General features: G+C 41.6%; 1 protein-coding gene across 1 annotated transcript; it reads left to right on the top strand.

Moving 5' to 3' along the window:
* Positions 1–3,897: 3,897 nt before the first annotated feature.
* cchcr1 (coiled-coil alpha-helical rod protein 1) lies at positions 3,898–11,673 on the top strand. The gene is made up of 19 exons (XM_035177742.2): positions 3,898–4,145; positions 4,418–4,712; positions 4,805–4,972; positions 5,112–5,229; positions 5,431–5,625; positions 5,785–5,948; positions 6,046–6,160; positions 6,335–6,445; positions 6,577–6,720; positions 6,809–6,919; positions 7,194–7,300; positions 7,439–7,551; positions 7,638–7,710; positions 8,382–8,500; positions 8,614–8,802; positions 9,867–9,968; positions 10,136–10,281; positions 10,366–10,513; positions 10,616–11,673. The coding sequence occupies exons 1-19, from the start codon at positions 4,076–4,078 to the stop codon at positions 10,753–10,755; spliced, it is 2,628 nt and encodes an 875-aa protein (XP_035033633.1). The 5' UTR covers positions 3,898–4,075; the 3' UTR covers positions 10,756–11,673.
* The last annotated feature ends 6,911 nt before the right edge of the window (positions 11,674–18,584 follow it).

Below are 18,584 nucleotides of genomic sequence, written 5' to 3'. Positions count from 1 at the left end.
TCAATGGATATATGTGTTTATTCCAACCATTCTCCATTTCAAGATTTGAGATGATTCAGCTGCCGCACTGCTTGCTAAATATGTTATTTAAAGTAAATTAAAAATATAAACACCATACTGGAATCTGCTTTAATCATACATCATAAATCCACAAACTTATACAGTATAAGGCAATATCCATGCAGACAGTTGCTGACAAAGCAAATTTTTTTTCGCACATATGCTTTTTTTTTTTTTAAATGCCCAGTGGCCATATCTCTGGTGCTGTGCTTATTGTGCACGTAGGCCTGTAGAGCAGAGGGAACGTCTTTGCAGGAACTTCAGAGAGATACTGCCCAGTGATGTCTGTTTCAAGCTGGGTTGCCAACACAAGACAATCTTGTTACAGAAAAAAATATTTTTTGTGTGCTACTCAAGCCGGGCAGATACTTTGTTTTTCAGATGCAGTTATGGTGATAGATTCATAGGCATTCTTACCTTTTAGTTGATCTATTACAGGTCATCTGGATTGTATGGCTCCACAAATACTTAAGTGGACAGTTTCTTATGGAGTGGACTTACCAGTATTACTCTTGTGGGATGTGTGCAGGAAGACATTTTAATCAAAGACACAATTTCCCATCCAGATATTTGCATCATGAACAATTTCTCAACATTAACCTTTGAATCTGCTTGATTAGGGACAAAGAAAAAAAGAGCTTCTGCTACCACAGGCGTGCCAGGATATCCATTGTCCTCTCCATTTTCTCTCATAATGAAAAGATTCCCATTTAGGGTTGAACTGACATGAGTTGGTGTCAGCAGTTGTACTCAGAGGACTGTTGCCATGGTGCCACAGGCCTCAAAAGACAAATTTATGTCAATCTGTCAGGCACCATATATTTACTTTCAGCATCCTTACAGTGATGAATCTGCGTCCCACGTCCCACCGTCTCCCAAGGGCCCTCCTGGCAATGCACCATGAACCTTAACCCGTTCTGATGAGTCCACGTGTTGACGGAAATTCGTTTTATTGAGCTGAGCCTTACTTGAGCCCAACAGTTGCAGGCCTGGGCCACCACACACTCTCCGAAGAGTTCCTCCGCAGGCATTACTCAATGGCCTGTGCTTCAGATTTTTTTTGGGGGGGGGCGAGCTAATGTGTGGGAAGAGTTTGATAAAACCACTGAGACGCTGTCCTTGCAGAAATTCAAGAAAACTGTCGGAGAGGTCAAAAGAGGAGATGAGGTCATGCCTGAGCTGTTTTCAGCAGGGGTATAGAGATAATCACCTTCACTCACTGTAATCAGCGGTGGAAGGAGAACTTTAAAAAACGTACAACTGGCCTCTGTGATTGCGAGCAAGTGTGAAAGATTAAGACTGCAGTTACAAGTGAAAGCCGGATGTCTGGGCTCACCTCCATGGACTGGGTAAAGACCTCAGATGTTTAAACGGTGCTCGGGGTAGAGCCGATTCCCCTAAAACTGAAAAGTACCAGTGACGTGTTGGACATTTGAGAAGGATTCGTCCCATACGGAGGTATTTGTGGCACATCCAATTGGAAGGAGACCTCTGGGGGCAACACAATGATGAGATTACTTATTCCATCTGGCCTGCAAACTCTTTGTGATCATCCAGGAGAATCGGCGGGAAACTGCTGAAGAGATGGATGCCAGTGCCAGCTTGCAACCAGTACCCGGAATAATTTCACCATAATAACATGTCTTTAAACTAACCTGTCTCAATCAGCTGTCTTCCTCTTTTTCATTTTTGAAGATTGTCAACATGGAGGCTGGCATGTGCATGTTCCAAGCACTGCAGGTGGGGAACAGACACCTTATTAGCTCTCACATATGTTCAAAGAAACAGAGCTGTATCTTGGTTCTGACCTCTTATTTAATAAGGGTCAGTTTTGGCTTTGTTTACCCGATTCCCGGCGGCCCCCTCAGATCCTTCTTTTCCCCTGCTTTGTTCTTCACGACCCACTGCAGGGTCTGCCGTGCGCTGAGAGCATACAATAGCAGCATGCCCAAATAATGCAGAGCACTCCTCAAACAACCCTTTCACTACTACATTATGGATATGATACAAGGTCCACTGTCTTTGATGATTCCACTGACATTCCTTGTCTTTCTTGGCAGGAGACCATATATTTTTTGGGGGGGTTGTTGATTTATTTCTGTTTCCTCCATCAGTTAATGTATTTATGTCATGCTAGTGTATTGATGGGTTATTCTGAATATCTGATCAATTGTGTAAATAAATCAAATGAAAATATCTACTTTGTTCCTTGAATACACTATAAAAAGATTAGATTATATGAAACTTTAATGATCCCCGGGGGGAAAGTGGGTCATGTAGCCGTGGAGAGAAGGATATACCGCAGGTATGTGCAAACAGAAACAGCTGCTGAGTTAACCGGAGGAAAGCAACACAACAGGATATGGCGGTAACAGTGAATATAGCCTGCTGAATATTGAACATACAGCCAATCGTATAACAAGCAACAGATGCAGTCCTTCATTTGCAGGTCAGCGCATGGGAGTTTATAGATTTACAGCAGAAGTGCAGTGTGTGCAGAATGCGCATCAATGTCGAGGGAGGACAGTAAGCACACAGCAGCCTGTCAAAAGTATGCAAATGCATGATTAATATGATGATGATTCTACAATCGGGGGTACAGTGCAAATATTGCTTTGTATTTATCGATGTACATCGACCCCAAAATTCATTTACATAACCAAATGATCACTCTGTCATATTCAAACCCTACTGGAGCTTAACTGCAGAGGTGAAGCTGTTGTCAGACTGAGCGTTACGTTGTGAGGCAGCTCCAGGCTAAGAAGGTGCATTTACATTGCTGTTTTCAGATTCTTCATCACGATCATATCTCTCAATAATCTCTGAAGCAAGAAAACCTAATCAAAGCACCTTTAGAATAAGAAAAAACAATTGTGTCTATCGTAAATTACCACCGCCAAGGGGGTAATGTTTTCATCTGCGTTATTTGTTTGTTTGTTTGTCTGTTGGTTAGCAGGATTATGCAAAAACTACAGATTACAACAAAACTTGGTGGAAGGATGCAGTATTGGTCAGGAAAGAACCCTATGTATTTTGGTGAGTATCCACCTGAGGAGGCAGGTCCAGGAATCTTTTTTTCCCCCCACTTTCTTTCACATTGTGATTTATGGCTTTTTAATAAACTTCTCAGAAAATAATGCATGGCTCTTGATGAAAAAAAAAAAACAGGCATGGTTAGGGGACTGATGTTCGTGAGAAATATGGTGCAGATCCAAATAAAAAATCTGGATCTAGTGAATTTAAGTATGGTTTCATAGGGGGACTGCCGGGCCTTGGCGGAGGTATGTTTTATACCTGTTTTATGTTTTTATTTTTGTTTGACATATAAAATATATTGTGTGAATTCTGTCATTTATCAGCAGGGTTTACTACACTGAGGGAACAAAAGAGGGCAGATATAAGACAGCATTTAACATGGTATATTATTTTGCTCTCTCAATTATGCTTTCCACAACCAATCCCTAATGTTAATTGCTGTCAATATCTAACCACCAAAACACGTTCAGTGATTTTCCCTGCCCTGTCTATGCGCGAGTACTTACAGTGTATTTAATAAGCTATGCTCTGCACCATAGATATATGTATGGGGCCAATCATCCTTGTCAGATCTGAAGGCAGAGTGGGAGGAAGAAAACCCTGCAAGACATGACTCAGGGAATAACAACCAACACGTACTTTCACTGTTCCTCACACTTTCCCATGATGCACCGCGCGGCTGTAATAGTTGGCAGTTGTGTTAGAAAAATGATTTTATTCACCATAACTTTTAAAACATATTTATATATATATTATACATATTTACATGTGCGCTGCGGACATTGGTAACTTCACTTACACGGACTTTGGGCGCGTGAAGGCGAGCTCGCGAGGCGTCCAGTTTCCGGAAGGTTACCGCGGTGACCCGTCACTACGGCAACGACGAATGACGTGACAGACGCGGGAGAGTAAACGGTTGAAAAGCAGCCGAACGACCTGCGGACTGTGTGTGTGTGTGTCTGTGTGTGTGTGTGTAGACATGGAGAGACGCGGTGTGGGGGAGGAAAAGCTCAAAGCGCCCACGGACTTCACCTCCCCCGCTGTTTCACGTGAGTTGATTCTTCTGTTTACATGTTTAACGCCTGCTCGTAACTTTATAGCAAGATCAACATAACGTTAGCTGACGTTAGCTTAAGATGAGCTAATGGTTATCTTGCAGTAGTCTGCATGTGTCACCTCCAGTGATAACAAATAGCTCACAATGAAAGAGGTTGCATTTAGGAGAGGGAAGTTGACATGCTGGTACATTTACTGAATAAACATTAGAGATGTAGTCTAGCTAACGCATGCATGCACATAAACACAATTTCCTGTTATGTAGGGACTCTCCAGGAGGACCTGGTGCCCCCGTCACATTTTGCATCGAGTATCCAGTCAGCTGCAGCCCCCAGAGGCGTTCAGGTCACAGGGACGACCCCACCCGTCTCCTGGTTAAAGCCAGGCGCAACATCAGCACCATCAGGGGACCCCCACCCTGCCAACCCATGGCTCGCCATCACTCAGGCCCAACAGGAAATCTTGGAGCTGAGGAAGGAAAACCAACAGATTATGATGTTACAAGGAAACAGCATAAAAGGAAGAATCCCTGCAGATCATCCGTCAGACCTCAGGGCGAGGTATCCCACAGTGGACTTTACATGATGAGAAATACCCTAATTGTCTGTTATTTGTTCTAAAATACTGAATCAGTCTTCTTCCTTAAACACAGATCTGCAGAGAGGAGTGAGCATTGGTCCAGATGGGAGTCAGAGTGGCGTCTGGAGGCAGAGAAGCACAAGGCCGAGGCTGAGAGGTTGAAGGGCCAGGTGGACACCCTGAAGGAGTGTGCACGGAGACACAGAGAGGAGGTTAGAGACGGAGACAGCACCCTGAACAGGTAGGAAATATGTTAATGTTAGACTGCAGTCGAGCCATTTTACGGTTCTGTTCAAAATTCTCTATGTTAATAACATTTCAGAGTTTTGTGATTAATTGAAACCGTCAAGCTTAACGTGGCATAATCCTTTGTATGGCAGACAGAGCCTGGAGTTGGAAGCGATGCGTGAAGAGCTTTGTAAGAAGAAGACTGAACTCAGCCAAATCAGAGACGAGCTCACTCACAGCAGTGTGCAGAAGGAGAAAATAAGCTCACAGGTAATGCTGTTTACTGACTAAACATTTCATTTCGACACAAAGTTCACCGGGGAGTTGCTGGCGTCTTATAACTCATTTTGGAAGTTTGTGGTGTGATATTTTTAGAACAGTATTTCATAGTCAACAGAAATTTAGCAAGTTTCACTGATGAATCCCATCTATGAATATTCTCCTTTTGTTTAACATTTGTCTTTGTTGCAGCTTGAAAGACTTAAAAGCGAATCTGGCGAGGAAACTGCGAGGCTGAGGAGAGACGTAGACCGGAGGAAAGAGGAAACCCGGGAGCTCGCTCTGAAGGCTGAAATGGGCAGGTCACAGGCTGAGGAGGAAACCAAACAGCAGACGCTGAGGCTTTCAGAACATTTGGAGCAAATTCAGAGGAAGCAAGAGGTGGAGGTGTGTACACAAGGAAGATTAAACAATCATGGAGATACTGATTTGGGGGACCTTTCTTAAGGTGTAGGCCTAATATCCAAGAACACATATCAGCAAGCCGCTGCAAGTATCCCTGTATGTGTCTGAAAATGTCCAATGTTTCCATCTCTAAACTTCCAGCTACAACAGTTGAATGCATCCCACTCAGCAGAGTTGGGCGCAGCAACGCAAACAAACAGCGAACTGCAGGACCGACTCGAATCAATGACCTCAGAAGTGCTGCGGCTGAAAAGCACTCTGATGGAGGTATCTACCGAGAGAGATGAGCTGAAAGAACATCTAAGGTGCCACATTCAATCTGCAGCTGCCAACGATCTAAACATCTTTCTCCAATTGTCGTCATCACATTCACTTGACTCGGGGATGTTGTTTATTTTTCAGCCAAATGGGACAAGCTTTTGAAACACAATCTGCAACCCTGCACAGCCTCAGAAATTACATCGGCCAGCTTGCCCCAGACAAACAAGAGAGGGAACAATTAAATGAAGTGGTTGAGGTGTGGACTTTTTTAAACAGTATTGATTGCTATCAGATCACTATGAAGTGCTTGGATGGGAAAACACTTTTAAATGTTGTGCTTTTTCAGTAAAGCGAGACTGGTGGAGGAAATAAATTGATGAATTAAAATGCCTGTTATAATAATTCATCCCAACATTATTTCATTTTGCAGAGGCTGAACAAAGAGAAGGCAACTCTTAAGATGACCGCAGAGCTTTTGACAATCAGGCTTAACTCTGTGAACGAGATACTCGCCCTTCAAGAAGAGAAAATGGGGAAGGAGGTGGGTGTTCTTTACATTTCATTTGAAAATTCCTCAAGAAAACACTTGTACTAATTTGTAAGCAATTCTTGTCCATTTGCTGTGTTTGTGTGTGTGTGTGCACATGTTTTTGTTTGTGTGTGTTACAACAGACCTTGACAGACCCACACGTAAAGAATGGATCTGAAGGCCTTCAAGTGATTCAGCTCTGGAGAGAAAAAGTGTTCAAGTTATGTGTTCAGCTTCGCTCAAAGGACATTGAATTAAGAGGAGAAAAGGATGAACGCCTTTCAAAAGTACGAATCCTGGTAGTACACATGTGGTACAATCACATCCACGTGTGTTTGTACACGTGTGATTAAGATGGAATACTGTTTGTTTTAGCTCAGATCTTTGGAGGTGCACCTCCAGCAGGAGCAGCACCGGGCTAGTGTCCTCCAGCACAGTCTAGATGACAGGATAGCTGAGCTGGACCTGGAGAGAGTGGAAAAGGAGGTTAGTAGCAGAGCAAGTGATGTGATTTACGTGGCTGTCTGCAATTTTTGATGATGCCAAATAAATTTGGGGCTGCTTAGAAAAGTGATAAACTCTTAGCATACATTTTAGTTTTTACCACAGCAGAGGATGCTGAGTATGTGAAAACTTTGCTAGTTCCTGAGAGTTGAGGTTGTAAGAACAGCAGCTGGCCACAAAGAGATTCTCAGTACCGTGCATCATGGTATATTTGTATACGATACTCCATCATATGGTTATGTGTTTTTCCAACCAGACGTTAAAACAGGACTTGGCCCAGGCTCACAAGGAAAATGCTCAGCTGAAGTCTCAGAGCCAGAAATCAGCGGCTGAACTTAAAATCCTGACAGAGGCCGTGCAAAGGTAAAACAACTAGAATAATTAAAGGCTATTAAATAATAAGAATAATTGTTGAATAGAAGGAAAATGCTAAACTGTTATTCATGTCAGTTTTAAAAGGTTTGATCGCAGATAATTACAGACTTTGGCTTTGCCTCACAGATTCCGTCTGGCATTTGAAAGCAAGGTGGCAGAAGTGGATGCGGCTCAATCAAGGCTCAACACTTTTACCCAGAGGCTAATTTTCGCTAAAAGACGAGTGGAGACAATCCAAGGTGCGATCACACTGGAGGTTTAGTGAATGACTTCGATGGTTCACTTTATAGTAAAGAATTCACATTATGGTGTTTTTGCTTTACAGCTTTGATCATGAGGAGAGTGGCTCTGCAGAAAATTAAGCAGGCCAGTAAAGAGACAGAAGAGGCCGCTGACAGGTACAGTATGAGGTTCCATCATATATATTCAGTTTATTGATCAGTCTCTGAAGCCCGAATTAAAACTGCTTACTTGTTTCGAACAATGGCGTCCAAATTTCAATCATTGCTTTTTATGAAATTAAATAAGTCAAGCATCTCTTTGTATTTTCATGCTGTAAATGTCAGATCTTTTAGTGCTTTTACTGGGTTAGTGATTACATGGAAATTAAATGAATCATTATGGGTCAGATTTGAAGCGAGCTAATTTGGAAAACATTTCATCCAAATGAATGTACCCTTTCAACACTAATTTAGAATTAATAGACTTATTCAAGCCTACTAATGCATTTCACATTGCATTTACACATCTATTGTATACACAGTCCAAATAAGAGCATATTGCCTTACAAAACATGCCTCAAAAGAAGAAGTGGTCAAACATGAAAATATCTGTTTCAGCATTGTTGGAAATGGGGCAGAGTAAATCAATACAGGGATATTAATAACACAATGTCAGGGTATCACAATATGATTATATAGTATTATTCAACATGCCAAAGCGGTTCCTTTCTGGATAGTAAGAGTGAAGCTTGCTTTGTTAGATGTAACTGTGCAGTTTCTTCTCAGCCTCTCTGCATGACTCTCTGTTCCTTCATTTGCTCTGCCATCTTGTCTGTGTTGCCCTGCAGCCTGACAAACCTCCAGACAGAGCTCGGTTTGGTGTGTGAAGAGAGAGACAAGCTCACACAGGAGCTCAAAAGAACCCCGGAGCTCATCGAGAAAGCCTTGGCCGATCTGAAAGAACAGTGTGAGCACCCTTGCAACAACATGACAAATTATAGCGGATCATCTGTTGGCTGTACATGTTTTGGCAACCCATGTTTGTCAGCTCACTTTGCACCTCCTCCTCCTCCTCCTCAGATGAAAGCAAACGGAGGCAGCAGCAACAGGAGCTGGAGCAGAGCTGGACAGAGGTCCGGCAGGCTGCGGCTGGGAGAGAGGAGGCAGAGAGGAGCCTGCAGCACTCGCAGGCACAGCTGGAGGAGTGCAAGGGCAACCTGGAGAAACTCCGCTCTGAGCTGCTCACCCAGCAGGAGCACAGCGAGCAGGGTGAGGCAGCAGCTCTCTTAAGCCGCATTACTGGTTTTCAGCCTTGATTTATCTGAGGAAAGGAGACAGAGTACCCCTGCTCTCTTTCAAAAACGCCCTTCATCACAGTCTCCTCATATTCACACCTGGGATTAGGCTGCCACTCCCCTCTGCTTGGTGGCATCACTGGGGCATTTGGGGATTAAGTGAGATGCTCAAGAGCACCTTGACCGTAGTTGTTCCGCCAACTCCTCCTGAGGGAATATATCTGGCTCTTTAGCTGCTACGTGCGCCACTATCTTTACCAACTAGTCGCTAATTTGTTTGTCTGCCATTTGGTGCTGGTCCTTATAGTTGGTGATTAAGAACTTTTAGATGTAAACAGCTGCCTGCTGTGGTCCTGCTGTGAGGGAACCAAACCAGTAAAGCTGCAAGGCACAAAACCAAAGTGATGATCTTCAAGTTGCCACAAAACTCTGACTGCAAGTCAGGTGATACATTTCTGTTTTAGTCTGTCACTATGAGAGACTCTTAAAAAAACAAAACACATAACAGATCATAGCCACTTTAATGATGCAGACCAGATCAGATCCTAGCAGTTTGATTTAATTTTTCTTCTGATGCCGGGTCTTAACATGCATCACTATTCCTCAGCCTTTATTGAAACAAAAAAAAACGTTTGCCCTTAGATGTACTTGTAAAAATTAATTGGAGGTGCCCTTTTCTGACCTTTAGGCCACTGCCACCTTGCTGTGTTAGAGTTGTTATGTGCTACCCTAGTCTCATTATAACCTTTTTGTGAGATTTGTTCTTCATTTAATGAAACAGGAAAATACAAAACAAATACACATACAAAATACATAATAATAATAATATGAAAGTCTCATTGTAATATTTGATAAATCGGATCCTTTAATTAGCTCTGTTCATAGAGGTCTTCCTGTCAGTGAAATGTCGGATGCATTAAGATCAATTTATTGCATGAGATATAAACAAATACAGCATGAGACCCTGAGCTCTCAGCGTGCGAGACACTGCATGGTACATGGTACATGGTAAAGAATGGTACATTTGTTTTTCCTCAGTCCTGCAGGAGAGGGTGTCTGAGATTGAGGACCGCTGTGCTGAGAAGCTGAGAGAGATGGAGGTTCAAGTCAATACAGCCAGGAGAGAGCACACCAAAGCAGGTAGGAGCAGGATAAGCACGGCGCTACCTCCTCTCACAGAGGCCTAACACAAGGGACTGAAGTCATATCTGTAACGCAGACTGCGAGCTAATATAACTGGAATTGTTTACGCAGTATACAGCAGCATTTCCTGATGGCGCTTCATCCATCTGTGTTGTCTCTTGCAGTTATGACATTGCGGCAGTTTCAGAGAGAGGAAGCAAGGAAACAGGATGAGAAGGGAGAAACTCAGTATTTAGGAGGTGCACACACGAAGTGGAAAGTTCAGAATACACAACCAAAGGAGAAGGAAAAGGACAAGAGCCTATTGATGGTGAGACTTTCTTTTAGCAAATGACAGTTGTTGTTTGTATCTTCATTTCTGTTGATGAACTCATACGACCTGAATCTGTTCCAGTCCACTGATGCTGATCGAGGGCTGATGAGTGAGCACACAAGAGTTCATGCAGCAGCTTCACAAAACTCTGCTGCTCCCAGAGAACAACAACACAAACCTTCAGAGAGGAGTAGCTCTGTGCGAGAAAATGTCCAACTACCTGCTGAGGGTAAGAAATGGCCTAACTCCTACTGATGCTCTTTTTATAAACCCTAACACTTGAATGAATGAATGAATGAAATTACTGTCTGGCCTGTCTGTGTCCCGTCAGAGAGACTCCTGTCTGTTTTGGAGGAGCTCCGCACTCTCAGTGCTGCAGTGGTACACAGCTCTGAGGACTCTGCTGAGGAGGAGGAGGAGGAGGGAGAGAAAAACCGTGTGGGTCCATCCACAGACAGCTTGCACAGCTGATACCTGAGGATGAGTCACTGGAGGCAGTTAAAACACCTTAATTTGTACAAAAGGTGGGCAGTGTTAAAGATGTTGGAGCCAATTACAGTTAGTGGAAACAAATAGTTTGAGCCAAACATTTCAGAAAAACACGCACGCCACATTTGCCGGTGGGTGTATAAGAAGAAAAATAGGTATTTAGTGCAGACACAGTGTGCATAAATATCACAGTCCTCTTCAGGATAATCCATATAAACAGATTCTGCATTGGAAATTGCAGAATAACACTTAATGGAGAATAGGCAAAATCGCAACTGGACCTCAAACGCCTACAAAAATTACCACTGTTTGTGTTTTGTGAGGAGAAATGTTCAACCTCCTGATAAAAGCAACTGGTTGGAGTGCAAACAGTGTATGGCGATTAGATGATAATAAAGTCTTTGCCTGGTTATTCACAGTATTGGAAACGCATTAATGGACAAAGTTAATTTAACCCAATCACCATATTATACAAGGGTTGTGAAATCTTCCCAAACACTCCTCAACAAACGTGAAATATAATTAATTCTCTGGTCTGCCCACTGAGTCAATGAAATGCCTCAAAGCTGAAGATGATGTGTAAGCCATTCACAAAAGAAACAATGAATGTATGTTTTCTCTATAGATAATTAATAGAATTTATGCTTATGTAAAATTTATGTTTATGTAAAATAGCTACGCAGATGGTGATGACTTGAATAAATAAATGCAATCATGTGATTAGATGAAAGCCTGTGAGATAAAAAAATTATTAGACTAGTACTTTCCCAGCTAATGTGAATAGAGTCTGTCTGTACTGTTGAAGTTCATGTGATGGTCTAAGTGTTTCTTTGCTATGCAGAGGCTGGTGTTTTACTTTTCAATGCAACCTATATAATAAAGTATTTTTTTTATAGTTAATTACTTGGTCTTCAACAATATGTTCTGGGTGAATTCATGATTTGATAAAAATGGAACTTCCAGTGTTGATGTCAGATCCCAAATGAAGAAGATCTGACGTCGGTGTCGTCTGACGGGAGGCTCCCAGGTCTGTCGAATCCAAGTTAAATCTCTAAAGCAGGTTTTAATGTGATGTTGCATCTGCGCTCTCTTTATATAACACATGAACTACTGGGGGGGGGCCCCCGAATAATTTCACGTGGAAAGAAATCAATATTTTCTATTTAGGTTCACGGAGGTCAGTTCTGAGATGACTTTACAGTTGCAGGATTGACGATGATAAACATCATGATGAACTAGATAATTGTGCTATTTGTCATGTTGTCACAAGTGCTAATAAATTTTGCAATAGCTCGTAGTTTCGAGCCTCTAGGTTAAACAAAAACAAACACCTCATGGAGAACCGAGGGAGAGTGAAAATACTAATAAAGCCCAGACCGTTCTACTCTATTTTCTAAGAGCATCAAAATTAATTTGCGGGGACACACTCAACGCTTGAGAGGTGATTCATCACAGTACAGGATTAATGCTTTTAATGTAATTTTTTAAAAGAACATTGCTGCATTTCAGTAGAGCACTGTTGCTTTTATATATGGTTCTTGAGAATTTGTAAAACAGCACCTAAGGCATCTGAATATAATATGCATTGATTTTTAAATCTGATACAAAAATCAATTATTCCATTGATGACGATTAAGAAACTTTTAAGTAATCTAAATATGCATACATTGTGATGGATGATTTTAAAGGAATGTGCCACCAAATTTAATATCACACCGTTTACCGTTCATCTGTCTCTGATCCACATCAGATCACATGCACTTGTACCCTGTACGGAATGTGTTGTCTTGTGCAGATCAAAACCAGCAGAGGGCGACATTGTCAAAGGTGAGCTCAACACGTAGTGATCTCTATCAGTTCCTTGGGCCACGCTCTGTAAAAGGCAGCTCATCCATTGGAATATTACTGGAGACGATAAAGAACAATATGATTTGTGTTGTTAAAACAGGTGTTTCTTACTTGCAGCTTTAGATGGGGATGTGATTGAGGGTGGAATGCTAAACATGCAGTTTAAAGGATATTACTTTCAATCAGGCTTAAAGCAGCACTCTGTAACTTTTACTGTGCAACAGTGCCCCCTGCAGCCACATGAGTTGACTAATTCTGTTAATCTCCAGGTTCCGATATAGGAGATTTAGTCGTTTTGATAAAAACAAACTTTCAACCTGTTGACTGCGTAGTCCCACTCACTGAACTGAAACACAACTGCTTCCTGAACCAGTACAACTGCAGCTGTAACAAATCCACCAAACTATATTTGTAATTCTTGATATTTAAAAAGTTTCCTCGCTGAATATTGTTTTTTAAATCCCCCCCAAGTCTAACTGATCTACAGTTCGACATTACACTTGAACTTGTTGGGTCTGATTCAATGGAAGTGTCAGTCAGTTACACACTTCTCACAGAAAATCGGACCCTCTCACTAAAGTTACATAGAGCAAGAAAAGGCACACGGGTTGATGAGTTGGATTAAAAGTGGCACCACTCCTCTTATTCCCAGTCAGTGGACCGTCAAACTAATTTTGAAGCTGCTATTGGAAGGTAAAAGAGTTGCGTGGTTTAATTCTTGCATTTCATCTATTATGCTGCCTTGTTTCTCCACAAACATGAGAAGCTCTGAGTACTGTTCACCAGAGTACTGTTCTCTGTGAGAACAGTACTCTGGTGAACAACTTTCAGGTTGATGGAAAACGTGGTGCTCCGTTGAGTGTTGCAATAACACAGGTTGTAGTATACAGCCTCAGTAAACGCGTTTACTTCGTATATCATTGCCTCAGCAGTGTCGAGAGAGTAGCTCAGCAGCCAGAGTACACCGTGGTTAACTGGTGAATAATTTAGTAGAGCACTGCAACCTAGAAGAGACATGAAATAAATGATGTAATAAAAACCAATCAATAAGCTCCCGAACAATTCAGAATTAATGACAATGAAAATAAATGGTCCAAACAAACGAACGACTGCCAACCGCGTTTATATCTATATTGACACTGTTTCATATTTGTCGTAATATTACCAGTGGAACTAACCCAGTTCTCGGATGCAGGCTCCACTGACTAAAGCTGTTTTATTGATAGATTGCATAGATACTGTTATGTGCTCGTGGTTGAACCCTCCTCCCTCTGGTGGTGAGGCTGATGCTCTGCCGTCAGAGTGCAGCGCGTCAAATCAGAACATCTGCTGTCATCAGTCGTGCCTGTCATCGAGTGTCTGCGTCAAACTGCTACGTCTGTTTCTGGTTATAATCGAAATGACCATACCTGCAGGTTCTGCCTGTTGGATGTTGTGGAAGGAATTTTCCTGATGTTCAGCGGCACTGGTTCATTTTCAAGAAATGATTTATGACATTATTATTGTTAAATGTTATATCAAATATTTATGACGTAAAATGAAGAAACTAATTATTACAAATATCATGGGACTGGAAATGGCGCCATTACCAGTTTCCTTTTGCTAAATTGTGTTGAATTACTAGAAATGGTGAACTGTACACAGCTTGTTGCTCCTTATGAAACCATGTTTGTTTACAATTGGCCAGAGTCAGACTTCATGTGTCTGAGATGTGAAAACTTTATCCTCTGTCACGTTCTGTCACACTTTGCCGAATGTCCCAAAAGCAGAGTCCTCTCGGGGCCAGTCCCCATTCAAGCTTGCTACAGTCAGTGACTGGAATAAGCTGCAGAAATCCTGGTCAATTATTATCACTGTGTTTTCTCTCAAGGACATGTAGCTCTTCCTCAAATGTGTTATTTGGCACATCCCAGTCATCTGCCTTTTTATTGGCTAACCCTAACATTTGATAACTTGATAACGTATGCCCCCCTGAGCACTAACTCCTGCACAGTTGTTTTGAGATCAGATCACATGAGAAACATCACATCTTCAGTCCTCACATGTAGAAAGCATTTTGCATTCAGATATTACATCTTCCCAGCGTTCCCGCAGGCCGGCGGTCAGAGGCGACTTGGCTCTGTGTCCGAGGTTGACGTGATCCAGTGAGGCAGGGGTGTCGACCACCAGGGCCGCATGCTGCCCGAGAGCCCTGGTGGATGGCCGTGCGCTGCTGTGGCAGGACACGCTACAGGGAGGAACAGCAGCCACGGAGGAGCAGTGCAAGGGAGACGCAGCCAAGTAAGTAACCCTATTTATAGATGCAGGCAATGTGGGGCATTGTTTGGAGGGAGGGGGTTGCAGTGGACTGAAGTGTCTTCAAACAGCAGCTGTAACGCTGCTTTACCCTTGATCTTGATCTGAGTGATTTACTGTACTGACATCTCTACAGTGACAAGCGTCAACAAACAGCAAGTATCGAGAGTTATCCTAGAAGAAGAACTTTGCAAAATCATCATAAGTTATGATCACACAAATCATGCAGCTAACTTCAGATTTTTACCTCTGCTAAGGAGGTCATGTTTTCATCCCTGTTTGTTTGTTGGTTGGTTTGAGTGTATTTGAGCAAGATTGCATAAAAACAACTCAGCAGATTTACTCAAAACTTGGCGGAAGGATATGATATGAGTCAAAGAAGCACCCATACAATTTTGGTGTGAATCTGAATCAGATCTGGAAAAAAATGTTCCACTTCCTTTAACATTGCAACATATATAAATATTTTTTTTACAGATTTCCCAGGTAATAATTCATGGATCTTGATAAAAAAACAAACAATCAGGCACATTTAGGGAACTACTATATATTTATATATGAGTGTTAGAAATTTGGTGCAGCTTTATTGACTGTTGGGGCCTTGACGGAGGTATGCGCTCTACTAAGTGCCATAGTTACCAATATATTTCAACTTTCCAGATCAGTACAACTACAAGGAGTCTTCAGAAAATTATGGAGAGCGTATGAACGCATGGTTTTCTCTTGAAAACGGCAACAATAAAACCTGTTGTTTTCTGGGGATGATAAAGTCTCCACCTGTGCCAATCAGTCATCGTGTTTGGAGCTGTAATTGCACTTCCCCTTCGGGATGATCAGTGCAATCTGAAATGCGCCGCTGGAATGTGTTTACCAGATACGTGAATGAATGAACAAATGTTGGAAAGGATACTCGCTCTTTGTAATTATCACAGCGCAACGGAGCCATTTAAAGACTTGTGGTCTGCACATGAGTCACCATGCTCTCGTGTATTGATAAATAGTGTGCTTAACATACAATGCAACTATCAATGGATATTTAATATGCATTTTAAAAATCATCAGAGGCTCCCTGAACGTCATAAACAGAACAAACAGGAAACATTCTAACTGAATATTACATAGAGATATATTGAATTATCGCATCAAATATAGAATACGTATAGACTTTTGTTTGCTCACAGTTTTTTCTCACAGAGGTAAAATATGGGGGGAATCAACTGAAAGTCAGCCAAAGGGCAGAGCGTCTAATGTTAGTTCTGTCCTTTAGAACATCTGTTGTTGAGATCTCATCAGGCAGAGAAGAGAGACAAGGAATCTTTTAGAAAACAGCACCCTGATAATTAAAATGGCCGGGCTCATTTGTTTTGTTCTGTGAGCACTTTGCCTGTGGGATATTCAGTTAAAGACGTGGGGATGTTTAATCAAATTTCCATTAATATTCATCTGTGCTGCTGCACCTTAGCTCCCTTTGGTTACCAGCATGCTGTTCGACTGAGGCCTCCTAATTACCAGATTCTTGGACTTTCGTTTCATCATTTTCTCCGTTTGTGCACAATCTGTTCTACAGAATATCATTTTGTTTCTGTTGCTGCTGTTTCTTGCAAAGCTTTACTTTGTTTGAGAGAATCAATTTGTGACAGTTTAATTACATACTCAATATAGTAATAGACAAGTGGACTTTCCCCCCCCCAGAGGAATTAACCCTTTTTCAATGATGTAGAATCAGTTATTCATCATGTCAAGAAGAAAAGAAATGGTGGCGCACCGAAGCAATTCTGCCATCTGCAAACAATAAATACCCTTCACTCTTTCTTGACTAATTATTTTAAAGCACTGTGATTTATTCCTCTCCATATACACATTGCCTTGAGCTACCTGTCATTCAACTGATATGCTAATGCTGGTGCTGGTTATAAAGTAGGACACACTGTATAAGCAGGATGATAAACGCGCCCAAGCTAATATTTTTAAACACTGTACCCGACTGACATCTGTGAGATTACATGTTTTCGGTGTGGAATACAGATCTTCACTCATACCACAGTAGATGCTGTGGTTTTCAAAGTAAAAACGCTGATTACGAAAAAGTACTCAGTGGACCATGTGGACCACTCAGTAATATACAGCAAATAAAAAGGAGATGAAAGCGTACGTTATATGAACGTGCACTGAGGTATTTTAAGGAATGAAACAGGGGAGAGAACTGTTTTGAAAATGAATAGAGAAACACTCAGAAAGAGAATCTCACCCCCATGTATGTATAATATGAGAGCTGTGCTTGCAGCTTGGTGCATTGGATTCTTTGGGATTACCCCCTCATGTTGTTCTGCAGACTTGCTAAAGCCTAGTGAAGATGGATGGCAGAGCGGCTGCGATCGGTTGCAGTATCATGTAAGTCACGCTGGCTTTTCAGTGGAAGTCAAATCAAAGCCGTAGCTGGGTTATTCAAGGATTTTGTTCATGCCTTTGTCACATCCTGTTTAGATTATTGTCGTGCACTTTCTCCTTGCATAACTCAGTCATTTTTAAAGCATCTCCAGTTTGGATTGATATTCCGCCAGCAAGCTCCGAGCAAAGTCTCCTCGTGAAGACTCATGTTTGACCTGTTTAAGCTTCTTAACACTCCGCTCAGCTCAAATTGATTTAAAAATCCTATTTATTACGTGTCACTCCCTCCAGAGCAGAACTCCAACTGAGTACCTCTGATCATTTATAGATTCACCGCCTGTAACACCTATGGATGCAGCAAAGTAAAATTCATACTTTATCAAGGGCACATACACATGTACTTGATTTTCTTTTACATCCCTGGGCAGTAGTACACGCAGATTGGTTATTATCTGTTTACTGGTGGTGATTTGCCACACGGCATACATATACTTTAATTCCCTGCTGAGACCCATAAACACTGACCAGTATTAAGTTATGAAAATATTTTTCAGACCAAAATTGTTTCCATTTAATAAATAAGCTGTTTTAAATGGCTGATGAATACAATAGTTGTCTTTTTGACAAAGGGCATTCATTTATTTAGCCGTACTGAATATCTTTGTTACTGTTCCATGTGTTGCTATGAGATTTTCCTTGCGACTTTGGTGGTTCCCTGTTTTTTTTCTCCCTCTAAGGCCACAATGAGGTTCACCACAGTGGCTTTTAACAAACTGTCTCAACAAATACACTGGATGGATCACCATGAAATGAGGTGCACGCATTCATGCCCCATTTAGGATGGATTGTAAAACCTTTGGTAATCCCCCGACGACTAGCAAGGCCATAGACATGCGTCACCATATTTTCTTTCTTTAAAGAATATATAAAAACAATTGTTGAAACACAAGTGATAAAGTTATGTATCATTAATTTGTACAATAGATTATAAAACATACTGAAAACTCAATGAAGATGAAGATAATCTCAAGAGAAAGGTTTTGTAAAGAAATACACATTGTTGACAGTTTGTCCTTGTCCTGCTTTTAATCCACTGAAATAGAGTGGATGTCTACTTGTTATCCCAAATAGAATTATAAGCTGAGTGTAATTATATATAAATAAGGATTAATTAGACATTATACGAATTTGTTGTTATCATGTCAGGTCAAACACAGACACATCTCCTACTGTGGACTGCTGATAACTCAGAGCTGTCAGATAAAACCAGTGTCAAGGTG

The sequence above is a fragment of the Hippoglossus stenolepis genome, chromosome 15 (assembly GCF_022539355.2).
Source record: "Hippoglossus stenolepis isolate QCI-W04-F060 chromosome 15, HSTE1.2, whole genome shotgun sequence".
In the NCBI taxonomy this organism is placed as follows: Eukaryota; Metazoa; Chordata; class Actinopteri; order Pleuronectiformes; family Pleuronectidae; genus Hippoglossus; species Hippoglossus stenolepis.
This window is presented reverse-complemented; position numbering and strand designations above follow the sequence as displayed.